The following is a 14,424-nucleotide window of genomic DNA, read 5'->3' on the forward strand; positions in this document are numbered from 1 at the left end:
ACAAATTAATGCATTTATGGAAGAAACAGCAAAACAACATGCACGCTCAATACAAAGCAGAGATCCAGTAAGGCTGAAAAGAGACCTAGAATAGATAAGAAACAGAGAAGACCAATATAGCTTCGAGGACACATTCTTAGCATCTGATAGACAGAAAAATTGGAAGGAACACAGAGATGGAAAGTATGACAAAATTGAAAGGGACATGCACATTTATTACTATTTATCATGTCTGTTCCACAGTCAGTGTTATAATCTCCAGTCAATGGGCAGGGGTCTCACTTCACATTTAGATAAAAATCCTTGAAAGAGTTAATAAAGATGGGGAAAGCGTCACAGACCGTGCAGCTATAAACAGGGTGAACCCAAACAAAGCAATGGACTTGCTCATGGAGAAAAGAGATAATATGGGAGGGGGAAGAATTAGACCCAGGCAGGAGAGAGAACAGGCTGTTAGACATTCCTCCCCTAAACTAGGTTTTAGCACATGCTTCCAAGGAAGGCAGGGCCTCAGGCAAGGTGGATTTCAAATGAGACTGGAAAGCACCACTGAGGCATACAATAAGAAATAGCACCTGGGCAGAAGAATTTCATGATCTAACAGTGCTGATTTCTGAGCTTATTTGTTTCTGGACCATATCTGCTTATATGCACAGTTTATTGCTGCTGGATGAAGGCAGTGACTGAAAATGCCTTTTCGTCACGTGCACTCTGCTCTTGAATCTCATTTACCTTCAAAATTAGCCAGCAAGACCCCCTTGCTGAACACAAGGTCTTCCACGACCTTTCTCTAACCTTAGAGGTCAAGCTGCAGTCAGAATGTGGCCTCACACCCTCTCTGTGACATGACGTGAATGACATGACATGACGTGACATGACATGGTCTCGCTTTTGATTCTAGTCAGCACAGGAGGAAGCCCCCACCTCCACAAACCTGGTCTCTCCTCTGAGACAGAAACATTTTCAACCTGACACACAGTACGCATGTGATGGATTCTCAAAATCAAACATGTCTGGCCACCCGTATGTGCACATGCAGGGACCCTTCATGACTCACATTTACACTACAGCTTTTGACATCATTAAAACAGAGCAAAAAAGTCTAGAAGAAGATAGACTTACAGAGTGGATTTTAAGGTCAAAAAGGGCCATTCTGATAATTTAGTCTGACCCCTGGACCACACAGCCAACTGAATTACAGAAAGGGCTCCTTTAGACACTCATTTCCACCCACTTTCAGGTTGGTTTCCACTGCTGGATATGAAAGCCCGAGGGTAAATGAGAATGGGATCCTTCTTTCTTACTCTGCACTGAGTGTTCGGAAACCTCTGTCATCTGTCTTCATTTCACAGATGGGTATTACTGTCCTGGGGGAAGAAATGCCCACACCAGACATCGTCCTACCTTGCAGTATTGGGGGGGGAACACATTTAGCGCTTAGAAACATCTTCTCTTTCCCTCCCACCTCCACATTTTCTTCATTTGAAAAACCAAAGATAACAAATCATGCTACATTCTTTGTTTTATAGAGGGCAGCTCGGGACCTCCCACTCTTTCATGGAAAGAAAATTTCTTTCCAGTAGAGTTTCCATTATTTATTAGCTGAAGGTGGGGGGAGAAATGGTATTTATAGGATGCCTAAGGCCATGCTCACTATAAAACTGAAATAAACCAATACAGCGAGAGCACAACTTAGTGGCCTATTGTGCAACATTTTAAAAAATGTAATCTCTCATTACAGCACTTGAGAATATCTCCTCCCCCTGACACCAGTGGAAATACATTTATGAGAGCCATAGAGCAGCAATGTTGTTTTAATCAAATCATTAAAACGGGTGTGCGTTTTTTTGCTCACATCCTGATATTTATTCCACATCCTGACAAGACTCGGGATTTGTAGAGACCATTCTCCTGCAAGGTGTCAAGTGACTTAGTGGACACTGGGTCAGTGTAAATCCACATATCGCCACTGTGACTTTGGTAGATCTGCATCAGTTTGCATCAGTCCAGGATCTGACTCACTGACTGATCTGAAATCCCCAACGTGACGTGGGTACTATTCTTCCCATTTACAAAAACAAAAAGCATTCAGAACTGAATGTCAAAGGTTTCCTTAACCTTTCCTACTTAAACATAAAGAAATGGAAAGGAGACAGAAATTCCCATTTTATACCACAGTGCAATAACACCTGACGAGAGATACAGCTTGCTGAAACAAAATACTGACTGAATTACCAGGCCTTGCAGCTGGTATAGCTTTCACTGCATGAAGATAATCCATGTGAGACAGTCCCAGTGAGGAGGAGTCTTCAACCTCGGATATCCACTCAGTGTCCAGCTTGACAGGCACTCAAGACTTGGAAGATAAGCATTCAACATTTTCTGAAAGTCACATGCTCTGGAGGTATTTGGGAGTAAGAAGCCACCCACGCCTTGCTTCCCTTGCTCTTCCTCAAATGTGTTCTTCAAAGAAATGTAACATGATTTTCTCATGTCAGAAAAAGAAATCCCAATGCAGCCTTTGCAGGGCTCTGTGCACCTTCTGGTATTCTTCTCAGCACTGAGAAACTATGTTGGGAAGTCACCCATTTACCAAGTCCTTCACACCAGACAGTAACACTGCACTGGCATACTTCTGTTCTGTATCAAACAACTGGGGCTTATTCATGTTTTAAATAAACCACTGAAGCTCAGAAAGCCCAAGACAAGCTAGGCATACTCAATAAAGAGTATTTAAACTGTGTACCCTGAAACTCGTTTGCCACCATCCAAGAAAGATTAATAAAGGAGTCACTCTCGGAAAACACAAAACTGTCTTGAGAGAGCAGAAAATCAGGGCTGCCTGAAGAGAGAACATGAGCTTTGCAGCCAACTCAGAAGTACAGTGTGGTGCTATGGGACCAGGCTGTCATGGAGGCACGCAAACTGAGCAGACCAAGGCCCCCACATTACCTTCTTTAACCCCAAAATCACCCCAGCTCCTGAGGCACTGATTGAAGCAAACATCTTCATCTAGGGAAGCACTGGAGGAAGACATTTCAGCCTGTGTCTGGAAAGTTTCATCCTGTAATCAATGGAGGAAACAGCAAAGCTCCTCCTGACCTTAACTATACAATCAAACACCAAAAGACTTATTCGCTCTAGAAAAAAACTCACAGATTAAACCAGGCCCTACCATTTTCAAATGTTGTATACAACAATCTTTATTTTAAAATCACAGGAGAGCTAAAGGATGCGCTGATAAGATAAAACTACGCTGTTTTCCTGCAGTAGACAGTAGCAAACTACCACACATGACATCCATTTACCCTGAAATTCTCAAACCTGCTAGAGAAGCACCTTACAAGCTCTTCCACTGGGTCATGTCAGCCCTTACAGCAGTCTGTCTCTGCCTTCAAGTTACTGGAGACCTCTGAAACTGTGCGTGCATCCTTCACCTGTGCGTGCTTCCTTCACCTGTGCATGGTCTGATCAGACAGAAATACCCCTTACTCTCACTATTTGACTGCAATCCCCACGTTTCTTACAGGCACAACTCTCAGAGCCTTCTGGTTATATCAGAACCACCTTTCTCAGGACCAACACCAAGATCCTGGTTTCCTTGACTGTGCAGGAAAGGCTACAAACATGACTCTACACTATCCTGAAAGATCAGAAACCAAAAACAAACAGAAGGAACATGCACCTTGCTAAGAACCTGATGTAGAACAACCTTCAGATGTTCACATACACTCTGAGGTGTCAGCACAGCTTATGAACAGCTGAAGGAGGGCTGTGACACCACCAGAGTGAACTGGGACAGCAGTGTCAGATGGAAACAGAAAAGAGATATTTTGCCTAAACTGTCTGTATTCTCAAATCAAGTCAGTCCAGCGTCCTTTGCTTCTATCTTATTATTTTAAAATGCAGACAAATTTAATAATAAAAGCAAGAGACACCAAAGTCCCTCCCTATCTGATCTAGTCACTAATGAGGGAGGTTTCTTTTAACCGGCACAGATTTTCCATTGAGCAGCAATCGCAGCCTCTCCACTGTCCACGTGTAAGAAACAAAGCCACTTCTGGGCTGATGCTTTCCATATGAAACACCAGCTCCCATCTTTCTTCTCCCTTTTCCCTTCCTCTTTTCCATACTTTATTACTCACACGGCAGCTGTAGTAGGTTGCAGATGAGTGAAACGTTTTCTTCGGAGCAGCATAAATTTTCTAGGCTGACAGGGGAAGCCAAAAGAAAGAAAAGAAAAAAACAAACCCCAAACCAGGATTGTTTAGTACTTTTCACCAGTTTGAAGCAGGCAGCAAGCTCTGCAGGGCTGGCACCCTTAAAACCGCTGTGCAGACATAGGAAAAGAACAAAGCCCCTGAGCTGCTCACCTCACACTGCACCCTGGGATGTAGGGCACCTCAGCCCCAGCGGTGAGCCAGAGGTGCCAAGGGAGGGTGAGTGCACTGATTCCTCGCCAACAAACCGGCACAGCACCTTGCCAGCAGCAGCAGCTGAGCAGAGAAGTGACCAGCAGTTGCAAGGAGCTGAGGAAAACATATGACTGCACTGCCCTTGTGCATCTTGTGCATCAACACACCTTGCCAGACCCTTGCCCAGAGGGAGAGAGAGCAAGAGCCCAGGTCAGAGACCGGAAGTAACCTGACATTGCTTACAGCATCATGTAGCGTTGTGGCTGCAGTTCTCCAAAGATGCAAGAGAGTCACAGGATAGATAACTTTTACTAGCCAAATAGCTAATAGCTGGGAAAAATGAATCAAGCATCAGGGGCGCAAGCCCTGAAATGGAAGGCTAAAATTGGCAACAAAGCTGAAGATGCTAGCCAAACCAAGTCTCCCACACCAAAAACAGGTCCAGGCCCTCAGGAAAACTTCTAGAAAGTAGAACTGGTTAAAACATTTCAACCAAATATTCTAAAAAAAATAAATTACATTTTTGTCCAATCTAAAGTGTTTTATTGGAATATATTCATTTTGGAGCCACCACATCATCCAATGAAATTTCACATCCAAGATGTAATCTGGAAGGGCAGACCTGAATCAAGTAAAGCAGCAACTCAAATCTGGTCTCTAACATCACAGCTAAGTGCTGTGATGTAGCCAATGTCCATTTCGGGTGTACAAAGCAAGCAGAGAGGAGCAACTCTCACCCCCTTCTACTCTTCCACCCACTGACCATTTTTCACTACAGCCTTTGCTCACTGGAATCTTTGTTTTCCATGCAGCCCTGATGGAGAATACAGACAGGCAATTAAAGGCAGTCCCTTACTTCACCCCCAACAGCACAAAGCAATTCAGCGCAATGCTGATTCCCCTCCTGGGCTGGAGTGAAGACAAGTCAGCAGAAATTGCAAATGTTTACAAACCCAAGAACTTTCCTTATGCTTGAAAATGAACTTTGGCCACTCCAGAGTCAGGATTAAAACCAAATGCCTAACGGCATAGTAGCCTGTTAGTAGTGAAAGCATTTTTAAAATCTAATTTACTTGTCATGCTGCATGCATTTTTCCCCACCGCACAATCCAAACAAACAGTCATTTTCACTTTGATTTCCAGTCACTTCACTTCAGTTACACAGGAAGAACGCTGCAGCGTGAGAGCTGCAAAGGCAGCAGGTGGGCAAGACAATCCTGTCCAAAAACCACAAACCCTGCTTCCAAGGTTTTTTAAATTATGTAGATGGAGATAATTCCATTGAACACAGTTTCTGTCCGAACACGTTGGTTTACAAAGGTCCATCATGGTCAAACATCAGCCCTATGCCATTGTCCCTTTAAAACCGACCTTGGGAGGCTGCAGGTTTAAGGGCAGGATTTGTAAATCAGGACACTAATTGGAATGTCTCAGAAGAGCCTCTCACAAGCCAGTGTCCTTCTCCTTTGCAACCCTCCCCATCAATCATACTGTCTCCTAAGCTTGCCTGTGTCACTGCCTACTTCTCTATCCCTTGCAGAGTAGGCACTGCTGACCCCCACATGATTTAAAAGCCAGCTTTGTACTTCCCCATTCCCACAATGCTGGGAAATAATCAAGAGGATTAAGACATGTGAGACATGGTCTATAAGCACCATGTTCAAAACTGTTATGACACTTAAATGAGTATGCCTGCTGGACTTTCAGCAAGCATTAATACACAATCTGTGCATAAATGACTCAGATTCTTTAGTGTACATTGTAAAGTATACCACATGCATCTTAATAGTTCTCCAAACAGTAAGACACGTAATGAATACACAGTTGCACTAAGCAGAAATGGGGAAGTATCCTTCATGTGTAAAAACAGGGAGAGGACGGGTACCTGCTTTAAAGGATTAAGAGCATCATAGCAGCTTAATACAGCAGAGCTGATATGTTAAACCTTTTAAACAAAAAAAAATCATACCTTCCTGTCCAAGCTTCCTACACCTAACACTTTTAAAAACCTAGAGGTCAAATTAGTGATGCGCAAAGGTTGCCTCAAAGACAACACAGACCTCTGGGAAGGGGGATTTAAGCTTACCTTTCGCATCCTTATTTTCAGTTTTTTCAGAGAGGCAATGCCGCACCCCACTGAGGGCTCCCTGTGCAGGAGCTGTCCTGCACTTTCAGCACCCGCCGGCCAGTGTGGCAGGATTTGGGCCAGCAGCTTCAGAGGGGCTGGCTGCCCCTCTCCCCATAGCCTGGCACAGCCCCCTCCTGCCCCAGTCCCTGTGTCCAAGCACCACAAAATCCTAATAGGAATCCTCGCTGCTGCCCTATGAGAACAAAAGAGCTGCCAACTCATCTTGTAGCTGAAGAACTGAGAGGCAAAGGTTTGGTGTCCTGATGAAATCCAAGATGTCTAACTATCTTTAAGCGTAAAGGCTGAAATGATTTCTTCTAAGATGGGAAATAAGACATGAACCCTGCTCTCACAGGCAGCCTAACCACCTCAATAGCCAGGCAGACTTCCTTGCCAGCTGCTGCCAGAGCAGGGATGGCAAATACATCCTGGTGAACACAGTGATACGCGAGCTATTCCTGACATACACACCTATCTCTGTACTGACAGCTCTCAAAATGCCACAACAGTGGCATTTTCTTAATGCTGATGGAATTAAGTAACTGTTGGAAATTCCAGCTTTTTTTATTTTTGAGAATCAAAGACAATAAAACAAATCTTCAGCGGCTCAGAAGAAAATAAAAAGAACATAAAATTAAAAAATAAAAAGTCTGTGACTTTGAAGACAATCTCAGTGTCTTGGGAATCAGGCACATGATTTTTTAACTCAAAGTGGCAATGCTGGAAAGGAGACAAAGCCAAAAGAGCACCAAACTCAGACACTCAAAACACACATAGTGCTTGTCACAGACTGAAGCCAATGAAAGAAAACTAGGACACGCTCAAATACAACAGCATCAGGCTGGGGAATATACCTGTGTAACATCTATACTCCAAACCTGTTCCCTACTCAGGAAAATTTGGGAGGGGGGCAGGCTCTTTCCCTGGCAGGTTTTTTTTGCTTGTTTGCTACAGAATCAGCTGAATCCCACAGTTCAAGTGAATCCAGATTCATTTGAACCAAGGCAGAAGCACCCAATAACACAAAGAGAACCTGCGTGGAAAAGAAATTCAGCAATTCAGGTGGGTTCCTGCAACTTGAGCCTGAAAGACACCACAAAAATGGCACTCCCAGCCCCTGAGTGTTGCTGGGAGTTTGGAAGTGGTGGGGACTTTGTAGAGGAATATGTACGGCAATGTGCAGGAGGCACTTGAGAGTCCAGGGAAACAGAAGGGAAAGTAAGAGGGACTCAGCACCATTCTTGAAAACACCTTTATTAACTCTCCAGAATTCAGGTTTACCATCAAACATGAAAACCGCCACCAATATACCTGTGAATAACTTTTTATGAGGTTTTGAGCATGGTGATCAAAAGCCTACAATTTTTCTTCCCCTCTGTAGAATGTCACAAACTTCATAGGAGATGAGGTATACTATCACCCCATTGCTTAATGTACTGAACACCAATGCTGCTCAGACAGTGAGTAAACCCCCTTTGTTTTATAAGGACAACTGCAATCAAGGTTGTTCATATGCAGCTACAGAGTCAAACAGAAGCAGCTTCCTTCTCACTTCCCTATAACATGTTCCCTAATGCAGAATGAAGAAGCAACACACTGGATGTTTCTCAGTGGAGAATCATTTGACAAAGTCTCAAAAAATACGACAATATCCAGAAGATATCCCTTGGCTACATCCTGGAGAGCTTAAGTGTGAAATTACTGCCTGGAATTGAAGACATTCTGCCATTTCCACATGGAAGTATCATATTGCAGGCTAGCTGTATATCATGATTTTTATGTAGCCTACTCTAACCTATGCATTGCCAAGTCAATAGGACATACAGAAAAGTGTGAGTTTGGGGGAGGGGAGGTTAAAGCATCCCAAACAAATAAGAGAAAATATTTTCTAGTTGAGTACCCACATTATGAGTGAGCATTGCTTAAAGGTATTTACCTCATTTCAAAATCACTTGACACAAGTCACACACATAATCAGATGTTTAAGACCCGTAATGTGGATTGTGGGGCTCTACACTTTCATAATGCCAAGAAATAATCACTTATAGCAACAGATTCTGTAATTAAGGAATCATGAAACAATAGAGACAGCAATTTCAAGTTTGTCTTTCCTCTCTTTCTCCGAGCATGGTTTCAGCACATGGAGCAAGCAGAGAGCCTGAAGGTATAAATGGACCAGTGCTCAGAGTCTGAAATACACTGCATTACACATGTGACCGTTCTTGGAAGTCAACCATTTCTGCAAGTTATTCTCAAGAGGCATGATGTACTATAAGCACTTAAGAAATGTGTTACACTGTGACTGGAACCAAGATGAAATAGCAATATTAAAAGAGATGGTTTAGTTTATGTAGTGGCCAACTACGCCATTAAACTAGAACAATGGAGACAATGGGGAGGTAGGAATGTTCTCCAGTGTGATTTATTCCTTTCCAGTAGCAGTGGAAATTTTTCCTATAGGCCTGAAAATGACCCTGTCTGCCAAACAGAAGTCAGCATTAAGATGTAAGAGTTCTGCTAGATTAGTCACCTCGGGATTCTCTGCTCTCACACAGCACAGGGATCTCAAAGCGCTTTGCCAGACCGGGTCAAAACTCAGCCTCCCAGTCCCACAAAGACCATGCCTCAGCATTGTTGTCATCAGTCACTTCAGAAAGTGGGAAACTGAGGCTTGAAAACTTGATTAAAAATATGCAAAGAAGGCTCTATGAGAGTCAAGAGTGAAACAAAGGCTTCCTTGATCCTATGCTTTACCGGAAACGTGCATCTCCCTTGGAATGATCATTGTTTGCTGCAGCTGAGAGCAACAGGGTCAGCCAAGGCAAAAGGAAATGTTATCGGGCAATGGTTATCAGGCAAATGATATAATGCTATTTCCACTTCTGCCAGCCAATTAGACCTATTCTGCCCAATGACATACGTGGGAAAGGCTGGCTTTTTTAGAATAAACCAGGGTTTGGCCCCTAAGTCATGCTGATTTTATATACTTGCGTCAGCTACACGCACAGTGACCCTGTGCATCTACCTGCTCTTTGTGCTCCTGTGCTCTGATATTATGGGAATTGCCATGCTAGAGGCTGCCCTATGGCCCACATAGAATATGAAGAGAGCCCCAAAATGTCTCCTGATCAGACTCCTTCTCCACACAAGGATGGTGAGTTGAGTCCCCCAAGGGGCCCACAGAGAAGGATAACAGGGGTGGTTTGAAATGGTACCCCTACAAAGAGACGTATCTGACTACAAAAGATGTCTTCTGCACACTGATCTTTTAATGACCCCCTAAATGACATTGTAAAGGCCCAGCAGGAAGAACAGACTGAAGCCCCATGTCCAGCCCTTCCCAACTCTCAGCACTGCTCTCCCCGTCTTTGCAGCCTGACACACTGAATGAGAGTGTGGCCACATGCAGCTGCACGGGCTAAGCTCCTCACAGTCGCCTCCCTCAAAAACAGCCTCCTACCCACTTCCTTCCTCTGCAGAGTAACGAGGCACTCTTCGGCCTCGTGCTATCTCTCCTAGAAGTCTGGTTCCAATCTCGGGGATGCCACATCAGACAGCTACCCCGGAGCAACGGCATATGTGGCCAGAGGTCCTCCCACTGCATCACAGCAGCCACGCAGGTGCTGAAATCTCCCCCCACTCTGGTCCTGAATTGCAGAGTCAGCTCACAGGGACAGAGAGCAACTAGGACAGTTCAATCAGAGCCAGGAGGATGCATCAGGCAGAAACATACAGATGCTGAGATAACAGCCAGCTGAGTACAGCAAATGCCTCGTTTTCCAATGCACAGAGACCACCTCTTCCTTTAATCTCCCTCAGTGCCATGGTGGCTCACGGCTGCTAGAAAAGCTAAACAAAGACTAAACAAAGTCTTCACTCTCCTGATGAAGTTGTGCTATGAATTACTCGCTAGATCCTGACCTCCCCACTCCAAGAAAAAACCTTCCTGACCTCAAAAGTGGTTTTGCCTGAAGTAGTATACCCAAAGCTGACATACTGAAGCTAAGCTTTTGCTCCTAGAACCAAGCCTTCTCTTCCAAACATGTATTTTAAAATAACGCAAAACACATCTTGGATTCGGCTCCAGCTTCCACTTCAGGTATTTCCACTTTTACAACGTAAACTATGTTCAGGGCGAAGTGGGGTTTTTTTTTGTTTGTATTTTTTCCTCCTACAAAAGAAACCTACACATGAGATGACAATCTCTTCCTACACAAAATCTGCTTGTTTTGTACATATTGCTGGGTTGCTCTCATTCAACTCCAATGCTAATTTTCAAAAGCACAGATACTAAACTTGCTCACATTTCTCTTGCAGTGGGAAGGAAAAAAGGAAGAGAAGATCAGGTGACTGTGTGCAAGCATTTAGCAACCTGCCTGTGCTGTCAGTGCCCTCCGTGAGTGATGGGTGTTTCACAATCCGAAACACGAGCAACTGCCCCAGCTATGTAGTCCTCAGCCAGCAGCTACAAAAGTGCGGTCCAGACTCAGGAGAAAAGGAAGAGAGGACTTGTGTCAACACTTTCACCCCAAGGCATGCTCCAAGTGCATCTTTCAGGTTACCACAGTAGACACCATTTCTAGGAGCAGGAACTGGCTCGGACTAACTTCTCCACATCAAGCACAAGTAGCTGCTAATCACAAAACAAATGGAGCTCATGACACGGTAAGGAAGCCTGCTCTTGACCCACACAACTACTTCCCCCCCTTTAAGAGACTGCAGTAATCTCCCAGGGTGCTGCTTTGCTGCTGGGAGAAGCACAGCTCTGTGGAGCTCGGGTATGGCACTGGAGCTCTTCATGAGAGCAGAGGCAAAACCATTCAACTGTTTTCACTCAAAATTAAAGCTGCTGCTTCCCAATCCCGACGCTTCCTGCAGGGATCAGTAACTGCCCTGTCAGCTGTCTTCCCTGGGGTCTCAGACTGCAGCCTGACAGTTCTAAGGGATACCTTTAGAAACACATACACAGGCACACACATCCCATGTCCCAAAGTTGCTACAGTTTCCCTAAAATAAATAAATCCCGAAGACCTGGCTACATTTGCAAGTGATTCAGAAGAATGAAATTGGGGTCTCTGTGTCAGTGGGTCTGCCAAGCCTGCGTGACAGCATGCTCTGTAAAGCCAGCTTCAGCTGCTCCCACCACTGATACATCAGTTTTCCTCCCCGTTGTTTGCAAGGAGAGTCCAGGCAGCAACAGTGGAATAAAAACAAACTGTAAATACAGGATGTCTTATGAAACATCAGGCATTGGTTGGAGGATTTGAGGGGAAATAAAGGAAAATGTAATAAATTATTTTCAACTTCTCTTTTCAAACATATGTGGAGAATCTGTGGGGTTTAACCAAGAAAAGTGTGAGTTTAAATTTCACAATAGTAGCAGCGGGCTTGGGTAGGTACATTGTACTGTACAAAAGAAACTGCTGCTCTTCCACGCATAAAAGGCAGCAGCAGGAGACAGAGTATCACACACAGTACTGCCTAAAGCATGCTGGCTATGTCAACAGATTATCTCGCTTTGGACTGTCTGACTGTTACTAATATGCAACTGAATATGCAAGTGATCCAACAACAACGGTGCTATGAAATTAATTTTTTTAATCAAATTATATTAACCTCTTCAGTTTAATTAGCATGTTAAAAAATATAAAAGGAAAGCAGATGTGACCATCATGGACGTGCGAGCTGAATATTAATAACAAAAACCATCCCCTCCCCCTCAGAGGATAAAGCAAAGTTGGATCGGTCATTTTGCAAATTAAACCCTGAATGTGTTCACACTGTAGCTGACAATAAACCTCTCGTGTGTGTGCACATATGCACACACAGCTGAAGCCAAAACAATTTTACTAGGGTAAACCTTTAAAGATCCAGACCTGGTCCAGATGGATGACAAAGCTACAGCCCGAGTGCTCCCCTGAAGCCTTACTGTCCACATTTCTCCCTATACGCACTTCTAAGGAAAAATTAAATGAACATCCCAAGCTGTCACTTACTGGAGACCTAACACATGCTATCCTTGCGCTATCCAAGACTAAGGTGAATGCTGGCAAGATGAAATCCAGCAGCTTGTTATTCTTACACCAATAGTGCCACGGGTCCATGCGCTGCATTAGCACCACATGTCATCCCAGCCACACTTCACTATTCCTACTCACCAGCAGATTTTTTTTTCATTTAAAGAGACACTAGTTTCCAGAATTTTGCCTGGTGTATCACCTCTGCCAGAAAATCACATCAAGAAACAGGATTGTCTCACAATGTCCTGTCTTTCCTTTTCCCTCAGTATCCCAGCCAATAACTATTTATAGATCTAGGCATTTGGGCTCATAGTTCATTTTATACAACTCTTTTCTCTGTAACCTACTCTTCTCCTTGGTCTTATTTATTCACGCCACCAGTCATCATTTTAATGTATTCATAATACTTGATTTCCATCTTTAAAAGTATCCTCATTCTGTCTGCATATTAACCCCACAGTGCCTCAAAACACACTGGTTTACTGGAACCAGCCTACGGCGTCATTGTTTTAAGATACAGCAAGAAGTATGTGCTTCTCCCGATCTTCTAAAAAAAAAAAAAAAAGAAAGAAAAAAAAGAATGAAAAATAAGTCACCTCCCTAGTTATAAAATTTAGCTTAAAAGCTTTTGCTAGTGCTTCCACACACCTGCCCACCCCCCATCTCAGATTTAAGCTACGATTTTTATTGACATACACTAATTACCTGAAAATAAGAATGATCTATACTGTTTCCACCAGCTGCCAGTTGTCAGCACTGGCTGGAAGTGATCAGCCTTGTTTAAAGGAACAAAAAAAAAAATCTAAACTCAAAAATAAAATAAAAATAGTAGTCATCACAAAAACAAAACCCTAAAGAATGCCACCGGATCTCAGGTGCTGCCAGGCGTGCTCAGAAAGGACTGAAGGCAGACAGATTTGAATGGACTGCTCAGTTTGTCATGGTAAAAAATATAGAGATTTAATAGTCTACCCATGCCGAAAAAAAAAAAAAAAAAACCACACACCAAAAAAACCCCAACCCTGAATTAAAGAACAAAAATAAAATAAAGTCAGAAACGCAGCCCCAATGCATCAACTGTCTGCACTTAAGAGATTTACAGGAGTAATTTAAATGATTCACCTGCTGCCAGTTTTCCTCCAAGGATGGCAAAGCTGAGAAGTAGCCGGTGTCGTGGACAAGCTGGAGTTCCTGGAATATACTATAACTAGCCAAGACATCCATGCTGCTGCTGAGCAAGACCCTTTCTTTCTGCTTTTGTGTGTGTTTGTTTGATCGGGTGGGGGGATGTTTTTGATCATAAAAAAAAAAAAAAAAGAAGGAGGAAAATCAACCAATGATAGATCCAGCGTCCCTTTGGCTTTGTTTTGTTTCAGTCACACTTTAAAAAAAAGAGAGAGAAGAGAGAGAGAGAGATCAGCGCGGAGGGACGGCGAGGGCCGGGGGCCGGGCCGAGGAGGACGAGCGGCGCCGGCGCGCACCGAGCACCCCGCGGCCGCCGCACCGGGGCACGTCCCCGCCGCCGCGCACCGCGCCGCGGCTATGCGCGTTCGCGCCCGCCCTCCCCGCCCCCTCCCCTCTTTATTTTCGGGAGACCACATCCCCCACCCCCCGGTTTTCCTCTCACCCTCCCTCGGCAAACCCGGCCCGGCCCCCCCCCGCTGCCGCTGCCGCCGCCGCCGCCGCCGCCACCGCCTCACGGCCGGCCCCCCTCCCCTCACGCAGCCGCGCGGCCCACTCAGGCAGCGCGTGACCATGTAGGGTAAACAGCGGGGCGGGGAGGGCGGGCCCGCGGCGCGCCTGAAGTCACTGTCACCCAATGGCGGCGCCGCTCGCGGCGCGGGGGGCGGTGCCGGGGTGC

The 14,424-nt window shown here is 44.7% G+C and overlaps 1 protein-coding gene across 1 annotated transcript in view; it reads right to left on the minus strand.

The window, feature by feature from the left end:
- KLF7 (KLF transcription factor 7) overlaps positions 1 to 14,220 on the minus strand; it is a 65,055-nt gene extending 50,835 nt beyond the window's left edge. The window contains exons 1-2 of the mRNA XM_063341365.1: positions 14,191 to 14,220; positions 13,686 to 13,944 (exon numbers count right to left, since the gene is read on the minus strand). Of these exons, the coding sequence (XP_063197435.1) occupies positions 13,686 to 13,787 (102 nt within the window). The 5' untranslated portion in view covers positions 13,788 to 13,944; positions 14,191 to 14,220. The remainder of the gene's footprint in view (positions 1 to 13,685; positions 13,945 to 14,190) is intronic.
- Positions 14,221 to 14,424: the final 204 nt, after the last annotated feature.

This window comes from Chroicocephalus ridibundus, chromosome 7 (assembly GCF_963924245.1).
Source record: "Chroicocephalus ridibundus chromosome 7, bChrRid1.1, whole genome shotgun sequence".
NCBI lineage: Eukaryota > Metazoa > Chordata > Aves > Charadriiformes > Laridae > Chroicocephalus > Chroicocephalus ridibundus.